Below are 21,286 nucleotides of genomic sequence, written 5' to 3'. Positions count from 1 at the left end.
CTCTTCAATCAACCCTCTGGGACAAAGAGTCTTTACTTTCGTTGGTGCCAGACTTCATAGAGTCTTGTGGTGCATGCCCACTGCAGTCCCCTGGGGGGAGTCCCAGGGACCCAAGAGTGCCACTGCCCTTAGTGTACTTGGGTCTGCTAGCTATTGCCAGCTCACTCGTACACCCTGCTCTGCTGCTCCTGGGTCATGGCTGGGTGCTGTCCTACTGTCCTTTCCAGGGCCACCCCCACCCTGAGAGTTGTTGCCGCTCATGGGCACAGCTGTTTGACCCCTCCCAGGGGATGGTAAATGGTCTGCAAGTTCTAGTCCTTTTCAGGGTGCTCAGGGGAAGAGTGGTCACCCGACTGGTCCAGCTCACAGTTTATGGTGAGACAAGCTGAGAGTCCCTCTTGGGCTTGGTGACCATAACCAGTTTCCCTGCTCCACTGCTTGGTAATTCTACTGGCTCAGGCACCCCCATTCCTTCTGTGTCTCCTGAGTTCCTGAAACCACAATGACTCAGTAGAATTCTGCCCTTTTCATCCCCTGAGCCCCTTTCAGAGAGGGATGTCTCTCATTGGAGCAGTTTTCTAAGGGTTCTGATTTTGTACTTCTTATATGTTCTATCACTTTCCATGAGCCAGCTTATGGAGGCACCCTCCCCGCTCCATTTATCTTCTGATAACTCCTTGCAGATTCAGGACTCTCCACGTCCTACCTTACAAAAAGCAGTCACTGTTCTACCTGTAGAGATCCAGATATTTTTTCTACATCTCAGGCTGGATTCATGGTCATTCAGAACGGTTTAATATATATCCAGCTAAATTCAAGGAACCAGATGTAATTAGGTCCCCTACTTTTCTGCCATCTTGCCTTGTCTAGAAAAGATAGTCTTTTAAAAAATTGTCCTGTTACAATCAGATATCAACATACACCAACACCGAAAAGTATTTTCATCTGGACCTCCTTATCTCACATTATACACTCAAAAGGGATCTCAGACCTAACTGCTAAACTCTAAGAACTCTAGAAGAAAATTTAAAATGGGTATTAAAAAAATGGGTATTCTCCTCAAATATCTCTATAGATATAGTACCTATTTAAAAAGCAGGATCCTGTTTTGTTTTGTTTTTAGAAATTGACTAGCTAATCTTAAAACTTTTATGGGAATAAAGGGACTGAGAATAGCTAAAACAGATTTGTTAAAAAAAGATATTAAAATTATATACTCTGATTTCAAAACTTATTATGACAAAAACAGTGTAGTAGTGATGTAAGGATAGACATATAGAGAGATGGAACATAATGGAAATACCCACAAATAAAGACTTATATTTACAAGTTTTTCTAAATTGACCTTTAAGAGTGGATGAATATTTTTTCCCAATCATCAATAAAGGAAAAGTCACAGTAGTTTTTGAGTGAGCTTGGGTTACGTTTCTGAAGCAATATTCTAGATGTCAAAGCAGTTTTACAAGCACCTTCCTGGGGGCCATTAAAGAGACAGGAGAGAGGCCTCTTCTCTAGGAAGGATTCAGCAGAGAAATGACCAGCCCAAGACTGCCCATCAGTGAGGGAGTCACACTGGGAGGTCTGTGTGTATCTGAGATGTTTGTTTTATGAGCTGGTGAGATCTTCATGAATTTGTCGAAGGGCAGATGGAAAGTGATCCTTCCACCTCTGAAAACATTTATCATGACACAGAGGGAAAAAAAGCCGGATTGACAGTGTGCTAGGAAGCAGGGTGGAGGTCAGGTCCTGGGGAGAAATCCTAGCTGTGACTCAGAGCGGGGCAGCCCTTGCCCTGCCCCTTGGCGTGGAAGGGAACTGCACAGAGGAAGGAGAAGGAAAGAGAGAGAGGTCAATGTCTAGGTTTGTTATTCTGATTCCTTGAAAGGACAGTGTTTCTCAGGATCCAGATCTGGCTGGGTAGGGAATCCCCTGAATCAGTGACTCCTGGGAGAATCCGAGGCTGGCCCTTGAGGTAGCTCCCTGCTGGAGATCCCCTGTGGTGAGTGTGACAGTGGCACCGTTAACCCTCCCAGTCCTGGGTGGGCTGCCATCCTCCCCCACGCTCTGCCTGCTGCACTCACAGGCTCTTTGCCTGTGGCTTCCCCATGGTCTAGGCAGGTGCCCCCTCCAGGGAGGCTCCTACCTGCATATGGGCCCAGACTCTCCTTGCTCATTCCTCACAAGGCTCCTTGCAGGCTCTGCTTTCCTTGGTCTGTCTGCACCCCTTCCATGATGTGTGCCTTCCCTGTAACGAAAAGGTGTGCATGTCAAGGCCCCCTTCCTTTCCACTGGGAGGAGATTAGCAGAAGGACAGCCTTCGAGATTTGTGCCTGAAGAGTTGCTCACCTGCTCCTCCCAATGTGACTGTGGGTGAGCTCACTGCATGCCCCGCAGTGGGAAAACAGACACTTACCTCATTAGAAAGCTAGAACAGTGCATCAGGGGCCATTTACGAACACCTTGTGCAGCTCCTGAAGTCTAGCAAGTACTTGTTAAATGTTATTTTCCAATTTTGTTATTCACTTACTCATTTTTTTTTTAGTTCATTCGTGCATTTGGTAAATGCTAAGTATTTAGTGTACCAGACAGCATGCCTGGGAAGTGCTAGAGATCCAAGTTAGTCAAGACACAATCGTGGACCCCTTGCCCCAGGTACCCAGTGTTTCATGGGGGCGAATAGATAAATAAACAGATGATCTTCCTGCTGGAGACACTTGTTCTGAGGGGCTTGGGGAAGGTGAACGATTGGACAGAGGATGGGCACATGACCCAGACTGGGACAGGAGCTAGGGAAGGCTTCCTGGAGGAGGCAGAGCTTACATCTTGTCTCTGTGTAAATCCGTGACACCGGGTAGACCTGGAAGGAGATGCATGCTCTCTGACCTGGTGGCAGGGAACTTGGAACCATGCACAGAAGCTGCTAGACTTGCAGATCTGCAACTCAGATCAGGGCTGCGGGTACAGCTCTGACAGACACCATTCCTGAGAAACGTGGTTCCTGGGCTCTCTGTGCAGGAGCTTCTCTGCAGGTTCCCTGCTTGCCTGAGAAAGGAGATCATTGCCCCAAGATGGTGTAGGCTGCCTAGGCAGGAAAGACTAGAAGGGGGAGGAGGAGAAGAATGATTTAATGCTAAGCAGCTTTAGATGCCTCCTCTCTGCTTCCTTTTCCAGGAATGAGGCAAAGGGCTAAGAAGGTAATGGGCGCAGATGAAATGTGGAAGTGAGGAGCCTGGGCTTGTGAGGTTCACCTCTCTTCCTGCTGTGGACTTGCTCCCGGCCTCCGTCCACCTGCTCTGACCTTTTCTGCTCGGTTACTGGTGATGTTTCAGAATTCGCAGATCCTATTGGCTGCTGCGTGTGGGGTGGGTGGGGGGGGCACGAGCTGCAGATCCAAGATCACAGTCCTGGTTTCTGCACAGAGCGGATGGTAGGAGCCTGGAGAGGCCTCTGAAGGGAGACTGGCAGGGGCCACTGTTTCCTGTCTGTTCCATCAGACACTCTTCTCCCTCCTTACTCATCCTATGTGTTTGAAGTAGTGTACCCCAAAATACATTCAAATACAAATTTTCCAAGTTTATGGCTATCTAATAAGAGCTTAACATAGGAGAACCTGATTTATGTTGAGTTTTTTTTTTTTTTTAAAGATCCCATTCATTTATTTGACAGAGAAATCACAAGTAGGCAGAGGCAGGCAGAGGGAGAGGGGGAAGCAGGCTCCCCGCTGAGCAGAGAGCCCAATGCGGGCCTCGATCCCAGGACCCAGAGATCATGACCTGAGCCGAAGGCAGAGGCTTAACCCTCTGAGCCACCCAGGTGCCCATTATATTGAGTTTTTTGAAAGCCGGGACTGGTTCTTGGATCCCATTACTCTACATTGGCACTTCTAGAAACCCATGTTCTTCAGAATGGAAAGTCCTGCAGTAAAATGGGATCATTTGACATCTACCGGTGCTAAAGATACGGTAAATGGCCGCTAAGAACACCCAAAGAAGATGATAGTGTCATTTTTATGGGATTTTTACTTTGAAAAAATTGGGAGTTCCTTTCATAAAGGCTTTCTTGGAGAATGTGTTTTGTGGCGCTGTCCTGGGAGTTTGGGGGAGGACAGGGATTCCTCTGGAATGTTAGGAGGATCAGAGTAGTAAAGTAGATTCTCTGAGGGCACACGGCCTGTGCCCTCCCTTCTTGTCTGATCCAAACCTCCAGAGCCGGGGAGGAAGGAGCAGCATGGGTGTGTGTGAGATCACAGAGCACGGGGAGTAGGGAGTGTCCAGCAGTAAAGGCGGGGAACAGAGTCAGCGCAGTGCGAGAGCCGATGTGCATTGTTCTGCTTCATGGGAGGTGGGCTCGGCCCTTGATTGTTGGGCCAGGATTGTTCTAAGTACTAGGTTTGGGCAGCCGGTTCCGGGACAGGAACGGAAGAGTGCTAGAGAGCTCCAGACCCAGGGATGTAGGGTCCATTTTACAAACTGTGTTCTGAATTCTTGCCAACCATTTCACGTTCACTGGAAAACAAACATCTCAGGTGGTGAACAGACTTGCCCAAGTTAAGGGAGCAAGTGGACCCTGGGAATGAAACTCCTGTCTCCTCTCAGAGTAGGCTGTGTATCCTGTGTGATCTGGAGGCATGCCTCCCACTCTGCGCGGCTGGTATGAACTGTCTGGTCACGGTCTCATGACTCCTCATGGACTCTACATCCTCTCTTGGGCTTCCCACTCTGTGTGGCTGGTGTGAACTCTCTGGTCATGGTCTTATCACTCCTCACAGACTCTACATCCTCTCTTGGGCCTCCCACTCTGCCTGGCTGGTGTGAACAGGCTGATCACAATCTCATCACCCCTCATGGACTCCTATGTCTTCTCCTGGGCCTCCCACTCTGCCCAGCTGGTATGAAGAGACTGGTCATGGTCTCATCACTCCTCATGGACTCCTACCTCCTCTCCTGGGCCTCCCACTCTGCCTGTCTGGTGTGAACCGGCTGCTCATGGTCACATCATTTCTCATGGACTCTACATCCTCTCCTGGGCACCCTTCCTCTCAGGAAGGCCCCTGAGTAATGCATGGGGCAGGTTCTCAAAAGCAGCGGGAGAGGACAATCAAGTAGTAAAGGTCTTGAAGTGGGTGAGGCTGTAGGCTGGGCAGTCATAAGTCAAGACTGTGAGTGGTGAGTTGTTAAGTGGGGATGTTCTCCACAGAGAAGGACCTACCTATGTTTGGAAGAGGAGGAATGGGTAGAATGGATGAGAAGAATGTTTTGATTAGAGAGTATTCTCTGTGTGTATTGACTCTGTCCAAGCGAAAGTGAAAGAAAATTCATGACATCAAGGGAGAACAAAGGGCATGGGCACAGTGGCTCAGGCAGGGGATTTCCAACTCAGCTCGTACATAAGCTTGGATGCCAGTTTTATTCCTCAGCCTCCTGTGTCTGCTCTGTTGGCTGTAGACATGGCATCTGGTACTTCCTGCCTCCATGTAAGCTGGGGTTGAAAAGTGGGAATGGGGAGAGGGAAAGCATGGCCAAGGGTTGGGGAGTGATTTCAGGAGTCCAGGAGGGACAGAGCTTGGGGAGGTGGGGGCAGAGCAGCTGGGAAGGCATCCTGCAGGGGCTGCGACAGGCTCTGATCTCTATAGAAGCTGAAGGAAGGTTCTGGGGATAGAAGCGGCTCGTTTGGCTCCTCAGTGCTCTTCTGTGTCAGGCCTGACTGGGCCCTATTAGGGAGGATGGTGGGAAGTGGGAGTGGGCTTTGGGCCCACAGGGCTGGATTTGAACCTATGGAAATGTTGTCTGGAGCCCTTTCTCCTCCTTTTGATTAGAGTCCCTGGGCTCTTCAACACCTTCTCCTCCCAAAAGAGAGGTACACAAAACTCATTCACTCTAAGGTGTTAATGACCAGATCCATGAGCCTATAAGGAGTGCGTGCAGTACATGTGGGCTGGCCTCGGGGGGCTGCTTAGCACAGAGGGGCTTGGTCCTGTGAGGAAATGTCTGTGACGTCCAGACTGCGAAGATGGTTTTGAATGGTCCTCCCAGGCTTGCCAGCGACAACACAGGCTGCACTGGCCAGCTTCAGACTATGGAAGGAAGACCTCGATCTGGCCCTGCCTTCTGTGAGTGAGGCCCTGGTCTAGCTGCAGGAGACCATATTCTGCAATAGGTAGATAGAAACACACGGGAAGTCCAGGGGAACAAGTCACACTGAACACAGTGTCACCATAACGTGTGAGTCATTACACGGCCATAGGACAGTAAGAAAGAAACTGGGAGTCCGGAGGGTATGTGTCCTGTCCAGGGTCTCCTTCTGAAGTAGTCATGGAGGGTAGTATGTGAGTGTCCCATGAGCTGACGAGTCGGTGATTCTCTCTGGGAGCTGTTGTTGGCGTCCGGTGCATAACTGTGCGTGCTTTGTAATCGGATTTAGTTTCTGACATTTGACAACCTCTATCTGGATAGGAGGCTTGTGAAATGTGGGAAATCACTGATGACGTTGGGATGAATGAGAGGTATGGCTGTAAAGGAAAATGATGATTTTCCTGAGTTAGAAGCTTGAGATTCCCAAAGAGAAGTTCCACAAAAGGGAGGGACAGAGCCTGTTGTATAGGAGCTGGAGGACAAGGCAGGCAGGGAGGGTGGGGCTGGGCAAGGAGGGGGACAGTGGTGTAAAGGTGGCAGGCGTTCCAGGCACCTTGATTTGCGGTCTCTTGGCCTTCATTGTCCAGGTGACGGTCTATTCTGAGGGAAGGACGTCAATGACATTCGCTGCTAACTTGGAGGACACAGTGAGGAAGATCAAAGAACAAGTCCGGGCTAAGACCAAGATTCCCGTGCAGGACCAGGTCCTGTTGCTGGGCTCCAAGATGCTGAAGCCCCAGAGGAGGCTGTCGTCTTACGGCATTGACAAGGAGACGACCATCCACCTCACTCTGAAGGTGGTGACGCCAGTGATGAGGAGCTGCCCGTGACTCTGGTGTAGTCACGTGATGGGGGGCAGAGGCACCACCTCCAGATACGAAGGTCCAGCTCAGTGGCCCAGGTGAAACAGATGATCGAGACCAAGACCGCGATCGTGCCTGAGCAACAGATTGTGACTTGCAATGGCAAGAGGCTGGAAGATGGGAAGACCATGGCGGATTACGGCATCAGACGGGGTAATTTACTCTGGCTGGCAGACTACTGCATTGGGGGGTGAGCCTGCTGTTAGCTCTCACTCCCCCCACATCCTTTGATGATTTCCCCAAATTAACGAGAAAGAGAAAGAGGGAAAGTTAGGGGTGAAGAGGGAAGCAAGACTGCAGAAAAGTTTCTAACGCTATGATTTTTTGATCAAACACAGTTGATTAGCTGTATAAATTGTATATATTACTGAAAGTAGAAAATAATATTTTAAGGCACAGTAGAGATAGCATCAAAGCCAACTTGGAATTTAGCCCTTTCTCTCGTCCCTCTGATTTTTAGAAAAATTCCTATTTCTTCCGTCCAACAGGATAGTAAGTTCCACATTGGGATCCATATTCCTCTAATTTCTGTGTTCCCACTGGCATATTTCATCTGTAATATCACTCAATATGTTGAATTAAATTGAATTTCTGCTTGTAGAGAACAGTGAAATGATTTATATTGAAGTGTGCTAATTCCTCTGATATGTTTACAATCTAAGTAATAAAGAATTTAGAAATTCAACTAAACTATCTTCTCTGTCCTTATTTAACGTTGTTTGGCAGGAAATGAATCCCGGCACGGTGTGCTGTCTTACTCTCTACGCCCCACTCCAATTTCAGCTGTTCTTATTTCTGGAGTTGATGGTGGGCATGGGAAGACACCTCCCCTGGGGACTCAGAGATTTTGTTCTCCAGTGGGAGGGGGTGTCCCTGGGGAAGGTGTGGTCATGGAGCCGTCTCTGTCCTGCCTGCGTTAGAGTCTAGCAGGTCTACTCTGGGGTGGGGCATCGTTTGGGTGGGGGCTTTCGGTTGGTCTCTGGGTTGACTCCCGAGGCAGTGCCCTGGTTCTGGCTGACAGAGCCTTTTCCTGGCTGCCTCCTGTGCCCCCCACCCCTGTGTCTGCTCCTCCCTGGGGAATGTGGGTCTCTTCCTGCATCTTCCTCCCTCACTCACTCCTTTGTCTCACTGTCCCTCTTGTGTCTCATGACTGGTCAAGAACACATTTTTCACACCATCTAAGACATGCCTAGTCCCTTCTGCTCTTTAAACTTGCTCAAGAACCACCTTGTGCAGAAGAGATCCCAGCTGAACCCCAGCGGCACCATCCCCACTTAGGGGAATTCCTTGTTCTGCTTTGGGCTCCAGTGCTCTTGGTGGCACTAGTGACCTGGTTAGGTGGGCATTAGGTTGGACCGATTTCCCTGGATGAGCCACTGCGGCTCCTTGTTTTGGATGGGTCTCTGGCAGGGTAGAGTCTGGGATTTCTCTGTCAACTTGGGGGACTCCTGAGGCCAGACACTGTGGGGTCTTCACGGTGTGCACCATCAGACTGGGGGAGAGGGAATGTTAGTTGTCCTGTTGTACAGGATCTTACCGGCATATGGACTCTTTGGGTGTTGTCACTGGACCCCTGAGGATGGGGAAGTTCCTCTCGAAATCATGCCCTCTCTCTTCATCAGCTGAAGAGAGAGCCAGAAGGCCACTTCCCCTCCCTGAACCTGTATATGCAGCATAGAGGGATTTGCCCTGAAGCAGAGGAACATTTCTGGGGGGCGGGGGGAGGAGCGGAGAATGGGGCCTCCCCAAGGACCTCGGACTCCCTGAGGACACATCTTGCTGATTCTCACAGGGAAATGGACAGGCTGAGGGCTCGCTGCCTTCCCAATGGACATTCCCATCCGTGGGCCCGGGGCTCACCCTTTCTTCCCTCCCCCGCCCCGCACTCACCGTCCAGCCTGCCCTCTCCCCACACTGCCCAGGAGCTTCCTGGCTGCTCCCTTCACTTCCTTGTTCCTGAGGGTGTAGATGAGCGGGTTGAGGGCCGGGGTGACCACGGTGTAGAAGAGCGAAGCGAACTTGCCCCGCCCCTGGTCGTAGTGGCGCGTGGGCTGTAGGTAGGTGTAGATGGCCGAGCCATAGAAGAGGCAGACGGCGGTCAAGTGGGACCCGCACGTGCCCAGCGCTTTCCTGCGGCCGCCCCGGGACCGCATGCCGCAGATGGCGCGGGCCACGGCGCCATACGAGGCCAGGATGACGGCGGACGGCAGCAGCAGGATGACTACGCGCGCAGCGAACATCCGGCGCTCGGTGGCGTCGCGGCCGCCACCACAGGCCAGCTGCAGCAGCGCGGGGAGCTCGCAGATGAAGTGGTCCAGCAGGTGGGGTGCGCACAGCGGCCGTGCGGCCAGGAGCGCGCTCTGCGCGGCGGAGTTGGCCAGGCCGCCCAGCCAGGAGGCGCAGGCCAGCGCGCGGCACCGGCGCGGGGAGGCGAGCTCGGCGTGGCGCAGCGGGTGCACGACGGCGGCCGCGCGGTCCAGCGCCATCACCGCCAGCAGCAGGCACTCGACGGAGCCCAGCGCCAGCGACGTGCACAGCTGGGCCAGGCAGCCCGCGCGGGGCAGCCACAGCTCCGCGCCGCACAGGCTGGCCAGCAGCGCGGGCGCCACGCTCGTGGTGAAGCCCGCGTCCACCAGCGCCAGGTGGCACAGGAGGTAGTACATGGGTGTGTGCAGGCGCGGGTCGCGCACGGCCAGGAGCACGAGGGTCGAGTTGCCCGCCAGGGTCAGGAGGTAGCAGAGCAGGACGAGGGCGAAGAGGGCGGGCTGCAGCGCGGGCCAGTCGGAGAAACCCAGCAGGAGGAAGCGCTCCTCCGTGCTGTGGTTGGCCTGCGGGAGGAAACTCCCACAGTGTTTGGAAGGAGGCTGAGCGAAACGGTGAGTTTACCCCCAGGGAGCTAAAGAGAGCCCCGCTGCCCAGGGGGCCTGGCCATTGGGGAGCTGGATGGGAGAGAGGGGCCCGCGGGGCGGGGGATCGGATGGGAGGGAGCAGAGCGCGCCTCGCTCTCTCAATTACAGATGGGAGCCCTGGCTTTGGGAAGCTAGCCCTACCTCAGTACAGCTTGGCTGATGAATTATTTAGCAGACTCTTTCGGGGAGAAGGAATTTCCGCTTGTTGGAAGAACAGACTTAGACTGGGAGAGGGAAGATTGCCCAAGGTCACAGCTAGTGAGTGGCCCCCTGGGGCTTGTAGTCAGGCTTGTCTCCTTGTCAAATCTGTGCTTTTTCTGCTCCTCACTGGCTTCTGACTGCACTCCTCGGGTCCAAGCAGGAATCTGATCTTCCTCCCATAGACTAGTCCTTCAGATGCTGGAAGACAGATTCCCCCCGAGCCTCCTTCCCCTCCTTCCAAAGTGTGTAGTGCCTGCGAGTAAGTGCAGTGCCCTAGGCTTGGTAGAGCTGTCACTTGGGAGATTAGAACCATCTATCCCCTTCTTTGTTTCAGGGATTCTACTTCTGAGAATACAACCATTAGCTGCTGACTACTGAGTGCTACTCTGTGGGAAGTCTGTGTTCTAGGCTGTCACCAGCACCCATGCCCCTCTGGCTTCTCCGTAGTGTGATGGTCATGATCTGGGGGCCTTGAAACCCAGAGTCCTCTGGCTGAACATGAAGCTAGAAGCCCTGGGTCCCACCAGCATAATTGCCTTGGGCCAGTTGGATTATTTGATATGGGGAAGTCACTGCATTTCTCTTTGCCTTTGTCTTCCACGTGTAAGAGGAGGAGTCTGACCTAGATGATCTCCAGGGCTCCTGTCTTATAGCCTGGCTCTCATTGGGAAAAAAAAATTGTCCTTTGAATGAAAAGGGGACCCAACACAGAAGGCTTTAACCCTGCAGAGTGACATTGAGTCGCATTTCCTAATGGTACAGAAACCATACAGTAAATGCGATGACTAAATGTTACAGTGAAATCTCGCTCCTGCACACTTCTTTGCAGGTGTGCAGAGATAGATAAACTTGTAGTCACTATTCTGAGTTTTAAAATCACAAGACCCTAATTTTCTTTAAAATGTTTCAGGAAAATCTCTTTCCCCCAGAGAATGTTGTGCTTTTAGGGTTCCATTTATGCTCAGGAGACGGAACAGGTGTTCATGGTGTGAGAGCAAGGGTGGGGGCATCAGACTGCCCGAGCTCCAGTCTCAACTCTGCCATTTCCCAGCGGAACGACCCTGGGCACGTGGCTTCACCTGTCTGTGGCTCCGTGTCCTCACTTGAAAGTGGACTGGTGGAGGGGGTGAAGCACGGAGAGCTCTCAGAACAGGCACGGGACCGAGTGGGCGTTTAGTAAGTGCTCACTCTTATCATCTGCACCTGTGAGTCAGGAGAGGTCTGTGGGTGCTCCCACACCAGTTAGGGCCAGAGCCGGCTGTGAGTTTAGGTCTTTTTATTGATGAACTCTGGTCTTTACTCACCTGGAAGTGAGGCAGTACTGTTCTAAGAGGAAGGTAGGCGGGCGGCTGAGATTAAATAACTTGCCCGGGCCACACTGTTTGTAAATGCTTGTCAGGATTTCACCCGAAACTCACTAATTCCAAGAGCCTTGCTTTACATCTGTGCACGTATGTTTAAGTCAGGCTCTACTCTGCCAGAGGCTGCGGAGGATGGAAGGACATGCGAACCCCGAGCTTGCTGCAGAGCACTGGGGCCATCAGGGAGAGGAATGCAGGCGAGAGCTGACATTCAGGCTTGTGGCCCAATGGTGCTAGAGACATTGTTCTAGAGAGTTCAGTTTTCTAATTCTGGGATCACATAGGCACACACCCGTTCAGCCAGCCAAGCCCTGAACAGTTCCCCTCCAGACACACCCAACCCCGAAACCAGGCGCAGAACAATAAAATCACACAACCAACACCAGTACCCCATGGACACACACATTCCCGAATACTCAGACACATATGTGCACATACGTGTCCCCTCATCACACCCTGAGGCTTCCAGAAGGCAAATCTGTTGTCAAAATATTCCAGGATGTGTCCCCAAACCTCATTCGGTATTCTAGAACGTGCATGGCATCTACAAGACCATCTTCCTACCTTCATGTCCGGGTCTCTGGCACTGATGTTCCGCCGCTTCTTTCCAGATGATCAGTTGGTCTGTTGTGTCCGCTCCGGATCCTCAGAGTTGGAAATGGCTGTGGTGGGGGGGGATGAGAGTGAATGGCATGACTGTTGATTTCAAGACTGGGTGCCTGAGGTCAGAGCCAGGTCCTTCCTTCAGGAACAGGACGTGGGGTGGCGAGCCCCTCGCTTGTCAGTTGAGGAGTGAACATAAGGTCTTCAGCAGAGAAGCCGGCCAGGTCTGGAGAAGCACCGAGATTCCGGCAGAGTGGCGGTGTCTGTGTCCAGAGAGCCGGCACCAGGGTGAGCCCAGGCAAGGACTGGCGTCTTGGGCCGGTCGCAGGTCGGAGGTGGCTGCAGCTGGCCGCGGAAACCGCCTTCCGGATTCTGAAGGCTCCGGAGCCGTGCAGCGGGGATGTTGGTGAGCCGCTCACCGGAGAGGAGTCGGGGAAACGATTCTCCCTGCTGTTGAGAAGAGAGGATGGGGCCCTGGGGAACCCCTGTCCCACTCCCATAATGAGCATCTGTGCGGATTTGTCCAGAGGAGTCCCCCAGGGCAAGGAGAGGAACATTCTGGAGGGAAAGGCCCTCGAGGGTGGTGTGTCCCTGGCTGCGTGGAGGTCCCCAAGGCAGCCCCGGGCTTCCTCCCCAGCCTGTGTTCTAGAATAGTTGTGTAGGGTTTTGTTCAGGGGATGAGGGACCTTGAGCAGCTGCATGACCTTAGTGACTCTCGGGGTCAGTATGAAAAAGGGGGAGACAGTCCTTGTCTGTGGGAGGGGTTTGAGGTCTGGTAAGGTCATCCTCAGTTCTGACCCTCCTGTCATCGTCCTTCGCTGCCACCCCTTCTTGTGGCTCTCGCTGCCTTTGCTCTGTCCCTGGCTCAGCCCCTGTCCCAGGACGGCCTGTCCTAATTCCCGACATGTCTCTCTCCATGCAGACGATGCTTCTCTGCTCCCTCCTGCGGTCCCTCCCTTGGCTGGTGTCTGGAGGTTTGTCATAGTCCCCAAGGCGGCCTGTCTCCACTGCTCTCTTGAGCTTGGGTTTTGGTCAGTCCTTGTAGTTACTGCTCTGCGCATTCCCTCCTGGCGCTCCTGCCTCTTCTCCCTTGGTTACATTCCGTTGGCTAGATCATCATCCTATTCGAATGAAATCCTAATCCTACCCTGTCCCCATATTTGTTCAGCCGATTGTGGCTGGAGGTCAGGCCAGAACCATCCGAGAAGCTTCGGTTCATGACCATTAAGGTTCTTTGTAATTTTTGCCGCTTGCTGGAGACATACTACCTCGGGTAAGTTTAAGGCGTCCGGCGTGGTGACCGGTTCCGCGGACATACTGTGCAGTGTCGGCCGCACTGCGGTTCATGAGCACCGGCACCGGCTCACACAGCTATCTCCGCACTGTCGCTGTGGTCGCTATCTCCGCACTGTGGCCTCATCAGCTGCATATAACACCCATATAAACACGCACACGCCCTCCTGCAGCAGCTGTGAGCGCACGATACGTGTTCTCCGCACTCGCCCCTCCGCACATCCGATCCCAGAACTCATCATAACTGGAAGTTCATCGTCTTTGACCAGCATCTCCCCTTCGGCCCTGCCCTCAGCCGCTGGCGACTCCCATTTGAGTCTTCCACATACTCAGTGCTTTGGGATCCCAGGTATAAATGGCATGAAGCAGCGGTTGTCTTTCTCTGTCTGATTTGTCCCACTCGGCTTAATGCTCTGTCCGTCCGTGGGGCGCAAACGGCAGGATTTCCTTTGTCATGGCTGAGGACTGTCCCATTGCATCTTCTTCATCCACGTATCCATCCAGGGCCACTGGAGTTGTTCGCATGGCTGGTGAGGAGTGGGGCGGTGAGCACGGCAGTGCCCATATCTCTTTGAGTGAGTTCGTCTCCTTTGGATATATCTCCAAGTGGAATTGCTGGATCGCTGGATGTGGTAGCTTTTTCGTTGTTGGAGAACCTGCATTCTGTTTTCCCTGGTGGCTGAGCTGGTTCACATCCCCACCACCAGGGCCCGGGATTCCCTGTTCTCCACATTTCTACCAACACTTCTTCTCACTCGTCCTTCAGATAAGAAGTGTTCTGACAGGTGTGAGGTGATGTCTCATTGTGGTTAAGATTCATGTGTCTCTAATGATTAGTGCCGCTGAGCACCTTTTCAGGTACCTCTTGGCATTTTTATGTTTTCTTTGGAAAACCGTCAATTCAGGTCCTTTGCCATTAATTGGATCATTTGTTTTTTTCCCCCTATTTAGTTGTATGTGTTCTCTATATACTTACATATACATATATCAGACACCTGGTTGCAAATATTTTCTGCCACTTCTAGGTTGCTGTTTTGCTTTGCTGATTTCTTTTCCTGTGCTGGAGCTATCTATTATTTTATTATTTATTTATTTATTTATTTGTACTTTAATTCAAATTTTAATGTTCATTTAAAAATCTTGAAGATTGGGCTCCTGGGTGGCTCAGTGGGTTAAAGCCTCTGCCTTCAGCTCGGGTCATGATCCCAGGGTCCTGGGACCCAGCCCCTCATCGGGCTCTTTGCTCGGAGGGGAGCGTGCTTCCCTCTCTCTCTCTCTCTGGCTGCCCCTCTGCCTACTTGTGATCTGTCAAATAAATGAATAAAATCTTTAAAAAAATAAAAAAAATATAAATCTTGAAGGCAGTGGTTCAAATTACTTCCTAAATTTCCTACTTAGTTACTATTGATTACAATAAAAACTTTACACACACCCCAATGGTAAAGTGTAACCCTTTGATTTTCTTCTTTTTTTGGGGGTGAATGATTTTATTTCTTTACTTGACAGAAAGAGAGAGCACAAGTAGGGGGAGCAACAGGCAGAGGGAGAGGGAGAAGCAGCCTCCTTGCTGAGCTGGGAGCCTGATGTGGGGCTTGATGCCAGGACCATAGTATCTTGACCTGAGCTATAGGCAGACACTTCACTGACTGATGGACCCAGGTGCCCCAAAATGTAACCCTTTTAAATAATTCACACTCAACATGTGTTTTATTTCTTTTCCTCACTGAATAAGTTTTTATGTATTTTATTTTATTTTTTTTTGTTATGTTCAGTTAGCCAACAGATAGTACATCATTAGTTTTTGATGTAGTGTTCAACGACTCATCAGCTGCATATAACACCCAGTGCTCATTACAGCACGTGCCCTCCTAAATACCCATCACCTGGTTATCCCCTACCCCAGCTCACTCCCCTCTGTAACCCTGTTTGGTTCCTATGATTAACAGTCTCTCATGGTTTGTCTCCCTCTCTGATTTCTTCCCTTTCAGTTTTTCCTCCCTTCCCCTATGGTCCTCCACACTATTCCTCACATTCCACATATGACTGAAACCATATGATAATTGTCTTTTTCTGCTTGACTTATTTCACTCAGCATAATCCCCTCCAGTTCCATCCATGTTGATGCAAGTGGTGGGGATTCATCCTTTCTGATGGCTGAGGAATATTCCATCATATATATGGACTATGTCTTCTTTATCCATTCATCCATTGAGGACATCTCGGCTCCTTCTGCAGTTTGGCTATTGTGTACATTGTTGCAATGAACATTGGGGTGCATGTGCCCCTTCTTTTCGCCCCTATCTGTATCTTTGGGGTAAATACCCAGGAGTGCGATTGTTGGGTTGTAGGGTAGCTCTATTTTTAATGTCTTGAGGAAACTCCATACTGTTTTCCAGAGTGGAGGTACCAGCTTGCATTCCCACCAACATTGTAAGAGGATTCTTTCCCTTTTCTCCACATCCTCTCCACTATTTGTTGTTTCCTGTCTTGTCAGTTTTGGCCATTCTTATTGGTGTAATGTGGCATCTCAATATGGTTTTGATACATGTTTCCCTGACAAGTGTTTCCCTGATTGCAAGTGATGTGGAGCATTTTCATGTGTCTGTTGGCCACGTGTATGTCTTCTTTGGAGAAGTGTCTGTTCATGTCTTCTGCCCCTTTCTTGAGTGGATTATTTGTTTTCTGGGTGTTGCATTTGAGAAGTTCTTTATAGATCTTGGATACCAGCCCTTTATCTGTAATGTCATTTGCAAATATCTTCTCTGATTCTGTGAGTTGCCTCTTGGTTTGGTTGACTGTTTGCTTGGTTGTGCAGAAGCTTTTGATCCTGATAAAGACCCAAAAGTTCATTTTTGCTTTTGTTTCCCTTGCCTTTAGAGATGTGTCTTGCAAGAATTTGCTGTGGCCAAGGTGGAAGAGGTTGCTTCCTGTGTTCTCCTCTAGGATTTTGATGGATTTCTGTCTTACATTGAAATCTTTCATACTTTTTAAAAAAACATTATTTTATTTTTACAGTGTTCCAAGATTCATTATCTATTCATCGCATCTAGTGCTCCATACAATACATGCCGTCCTTAATACCCACCACCAGACTCACCCAACCCCCACACCCTCCCCTCCAAAACCCTCACTTTATTTCTCAGAGTCCACAGTCTGTCATGGTTCATCTCCCCCTCCAATTTCCCTCAACTCCCTTCTCCTTTCTCCTTTCTTTCTCCTAATGTCCTCCATGTTATTCCTTATGCTCCACAAGTAAGTGAAACCATATGATAATTGACTTTCTCTGCTTGGCTTATTTCACTCAGCATAATCTCCTCCATTCCCATCCATGTTGATACAAAAATTGGGTATTCATCTTTTCTGATGGAGGCATAATACTCCAGTGTAAATATGGACCATATCTTCTTTATCCATTCATCTGTTGAAGGACATCTTGACTCTTTCCACAGTTTGGTGACTGTGGCCATTGCTGCTATGTACATTGGGGTACAGATGGCCATTCTTTTCACTACATCTGTATCTTGGGGGTAAATACCCAGTAGTGAAATTGCAGGATCTTTCATCCATTTTGAGTTTATCTTTGTGTATGGAGTCAGAGAATGGTCTAGTTTCATTCTTCTGCATGTTGCAGTCCAGTACCATTTATTGAAGAGATTGTCTTCTTTCCATTGACTATTCTTTCCTGCCTTGCTGCAGATGAGTTGACCATAGAGTTGAGGGTCCATTTCTGGGTTCTCTATTCTATTCCATTGGTCTATATGTCTGTTTTTGTGCCAGGGCCATATTGTCTTGATGATCACAACTTTGTAATAGTGCTTGAGGTTGGCAACATGTTGCCCCCCAGCTTTGGTTTTCTTTTTCAACATTTCCCTGGCGATTTGGGGTCTTTTCTGGTTCCATATCAATTTTAGGATTGTTTGTTCCAGCTCCATGAAAAATGTGAATGGTATTTTGACTGGGATGACATTGAAAATTTGGATTGCTCTGGACAGCATAGATGTTTTCACAATGTTTATTCTTCCAATCCATGAGCATGGAATGCTTTTCCATCTCGTGTATCTTCCCCTCCATTTCTCTCATAAGTGTTCTGTAGTTTCTAGAGTATAGATCCTTTATCTCTTTGGTTAGGTTTATTCCAAGGTATCTTCCAGGTTTGGTGCTATGGTAAATGGAATCAATTCCTTAATTTCTCTTTCTTTAGTCTTATTGTTAGTGTGTAGAAATGCAAGTGATTTCTGTGTATTGATTTTGTATCCTGCCATGTTGTTGAATTGCTGCATGAGTTCTAGTAATTTGGAGGTGGAGTCTGTTGTGTTTTCCACATAAAATATCATGTTATCTGTGAAGAGAGAGAGTTTGACTTTTTTGCCAAGTTGAATGCCTTTTATTTCTTTTTGTTGTCTGATTGCTGAGGCTAGGACTTCTAGTACTGTGTTGAATAATAGTGATGAGAGCGGCATCCCTGTTGTGTTCCTGACCTTAAGGGAAAAGCTCTCATTTTTTTCCCCATTGAAAATGATATTTTCCATGGAGTTTTCATAATGGTTTTTATGATATTGAGGTATGTTTCCTCTATCTCTACACATTGAAGAGTTTTCATCAGGAAACCATGCTGTATTTTGCCAAATGTTTTTTCTGCATCAGTAGAGAGGGTCATATGGTTCTTGTTTCTTCTTTTGTTAATATGCTCTGTCACATTGATAGATTTGCAGATTTTGAACCATCCTTGCAACCCAGGCATAAATCTCACTGGTCCTGGTGAATCATCCTTTTAATGGACTGTTGGATCCTATTGGCTAGGATCTTGTCAAGTATTTTGGCATCCGTGTTCATCGGGGATATTGGTTTGCAATTCTCCTTTTGGATGGGGTCTTTGCCTGGTTTTGGGATCAGGGTAATTTTGGTCTCATAGGATGAGTTCGGAAGTTTTCCTTCTATTTCAATTTCTTGAAACAGCTTCAGTAGAATAGATATTATTTTGTCTTTAAATGTTTGGTAGAAGTCCCCTGGGAAGTCATCTGGCCCTGGACTCTTGTTTTTGGGGAGGTTTTTGATTACTGTTTCAATTTCCATGCTGGTTATTGGTCTAGTCAGATGATCTATATCTTCCTGTTTCAGTCTTGGTAGTTTCGAGGAATGCATCCATTTCTTCCCGATTGCTTAATTAGTTGTCATATAGTTGCCGGTAATAATTCCGTGTAATTGTTTCTATTTCCTTGGCATCAGTCATGATCTCTTCCATTTCATTTATGATTTTATTGATTTGGGTCCTTCCCTTTTTCTTTTGGATAAGTCTGGCCAGGGGTTTATTGATCTTATCAATTCTTTCAAAGAACCAGCTTCTGGTTTCATTGATCTCTTTTACTGTTTTTCTGGTTTCTGATTCATTGATTTCTGTGCTGATCTTTATTATTTCTCTTCTCCTCTTTGGTTTAGGTCTTATTTTCTGTTCTTTCGCTAGGATCTTTAGGTGTAAGCTTAGCTTGTGCATTTGGGATTTTTCTAATTTTTTGAGAGAGGCTTGGATGGCTATGTATTTCCCTTTAAGTACTGCCTTTGTTGTTTCCCATAGGTTTTGAATGGATGTGCTTTCATTTTCATTGGTTTCTATGAGCTGTTTAAGTTATTCTTCAATTTCTTGGTTGACCTAATCATTCTTGAGCAGGATGTTCTTTAACTTCTAAGTGTTTGAGTTCCTTCCTAATTTCTTCCTGTGGTTGAGTTCCAGTTTCACAAAATTGTGGTCTGAAAATAGGCAAAGAATCATCTCAATCTTTTGGTATAAGTTGAGACCTGATTTGTGACCCAATATGTGGTCTGTTCTGGAGAAAGCTCCATATGAATTTGAGAAGAATGAGTATTCTGTTTTTTTAAGGTGGAATGGTCTGTATGTGTCTGTGAAATCTATCTGGTCCAATGTGTCATTCAAAGCTCTTGGTTTTTTGTTGATCTTCTGCTTAGATGATCTGCCTATTGCTGAGAGTAGAATGTTGAGGTCTACTGTTTATGTATTACTATCAATATGATTCTTTATTTTGGTTAAAGATGGCTTATGTAGTTGGCTGCTTCCATGTTGGGGGCACCAATATTTACAATTGTTAGGTCTTCTTTTTAGATAGACCTTTTAATTATGATATAGTGTCCTTCTGCATCTCTTACTACAGTCTTTAGTTTGAAATTTAATTTGTCTGATATAAGAATTGCTACCCAAGCTTTCTTTTGAGGTCTGTTGGCACTAGAAATGGTTCTCCATCCCCTCACTTTCAGTCTGGTTGTATCTTCATGTTCAAAATGAGTCTCTTGTAGACAGCATATGGATGAGTCCTGTCTTTTTTTTTTTTTTATTTGATGGACAGAGATCACAAGCAGTTAGAGAAGCATGCAGAGAGAGAGGAGGAAGCATGCTCCCCGCTGAGCAGAGAGCCCAATGCGGGGCTCGATCTCAGGACCCTGGGATCATGACCTGAGCCAAAGGCAGAGGCTTTAACCCACTGAGCCACCCAGGCGCCCCTATAAACTAATTTGATTTTCTATGTACACCCTCATATTATCTGTGAATAGTCAGAATTATCCCCTCAATTCTTATTCTTTTTGTTTCTCTTGCCTTATAACACTTGGTAGATTCTCCAATGCAATGTTGATTAGAGTAGCATCGTTTGAAGTTTTTTTTTTTAAAGATTTTTTTATGTGATGGACAGAGATTACAAGTAGGCAGAGAGGCAGGCAGAGAGGGAGAGGGGGAAGCAGGCTCCCTGCTGTGCAGAGAGCCTGATTCGGGGCTTGATCCTAGGACCCTGGGATCATGACCTGAGCCGAAGGCAGAGGCTTTAACCCACTGAGCCACCCAGGCACCCCTCACTTGGAGATTTTAATTCACCTTTCTCAATATCTGATAGAAAAAGTAGATAAAACATTGGTAACTAATGTGATGTAACTTGGCATATATGGAACATTACATAGTCAGTGCAGAATACATTATTTTCAAGGGGTCCTAGGATATTTCCCCAAGTAGATGAAATGTTGGGCCATGAAGCAAGTCTACACAGTTTAAAGCCTGAAATTAACTAGATTATATTCTTAGACCACAGGGGAATTGAGCCATAGTCATAATGAAAAGAAACCAGGAAGCCCCTCAATGTTTGAAAATTAAATGTAACTTTGCTGCATATCCTACAGGAGAGAGAGGGAATCACAAGGGAAATCCTCAACCTTTCCTGCCTCTGAGCTCGCAGACAATCCCACTCTGTGAAGAGCAGTGTGATTAGCTAGACAGGAGTTAAGCCTTAGGTCAGAGTTCTGCCTGCCCCAGCCACACCTGGCAGCCTTGGCCTGTGGTCCCCCCAGAGCTGCCCTTTCTGGTGGCTCTGAGCTAAGAGGGACAACATGGCCGTGTGGAAATGGGAAGCTGCACAGCCCTAGTGATGATGGCGCTATTGTATTGTCCTCACCAGTCCAACAGCACGCTTTCTGACTGAGATACGGCACTATAGCAGGTTCCTGACCTTCCTTAGGGGTTGAAAATCATCTTGGGATTCATTTATTAGAAATACAGATTCAACATGTGTTCTTTCTTCTGGAAAAGCAATAGACTGAAATAGCCATCATGGCTTCCTGAGCACCTGTCTAGAGAGCCAGCACACCGGCTCTTTGTGGAAATCTCCCTCTTAAACGTCCAAACCATGATGTAGATATTATCAGTCACATTTTCTAGATGGTTCAACAGGGGCTCAGAGATGATTTGAGTCACAGGGGATTTTAGGATCAGAAACCTAAGTGGGATCCCCAAACTGACTCCAAATCCCTTGTTATTCCATACATGGTACTATTTCCCTCTTATCTCTGGTCTTCTGGGTCAGGAAACATGTCAGGTCTCAGGATTTTATTGTTGTGTGGCCAAGTGGAGCAGACTTTTTTGGCCTTTTAAC

The 21,286-nt window shown here is 48.5% G+C and overlaps 2 protein-coding genes across 2 annotated transcripts; one reads left to right on the top strand and one right to left on the bottom strand.

Moving 5' to 3' along the window:
* Nucleotides 1-5,412: 5,412 nt before the first annotated feature.
* UBD (ubiquitin D) lies at nt 5,413-7,679 on the top strand. Its single transcript, XM_053447856.1, is given in 3 exon segments — nt 5,413-5,473; nt 6,719-6,938; nt 6,941-7,679. Coding segments are annotated over 3 exon segments (495 nt in total). The 5' UTR covers nt 5,413-5,446; the 3' UTR covers nt 7,189-7,679.
* A 1,010-nt stretch (nt 7,680-8,689) lies between these two features.
* On the bottom strand, nt 8,690-12,035 carry LOC125102557 (putative olfactory receptor 2I1). Its single transcript, XM_047733871.1, has 2 exons — nt 12,030-12,035; nt 8,690-9,822 (listed from the first exon to the last, which is right to left on the bottom strand). Exons 1-2 carry the CDS (start codon nt 12,033-12,035, stop codon nt 8,881-8,883), a joined length of 948 nt encoding a protein of 315 aa, XP_047589827.1. The 3' UTR covers nt 8,690-8,880.
* Between the last annotated feature and the right edge of the window lie 9,251 nt (nt 12,036-21,286).

The sequence above is a fragment of the Lutra lutra genome, chromosome 6 (genome assembly GCF_902655055.1).
Source record: "Lutra lutra chromosome 6, mLutLut1.2, whole genome shotgun sequence".
NCBI lineage: Eukaryota > Metazoa > Chordata > Mammalia > Carnivora > Mustelidae > Lutra > Lutra lutra.
The sequence above is the reverse complement of the archived record's forward strand: the minus strand, read 5'-3'. Positions and strand labels throughout refer to the sequence as shown.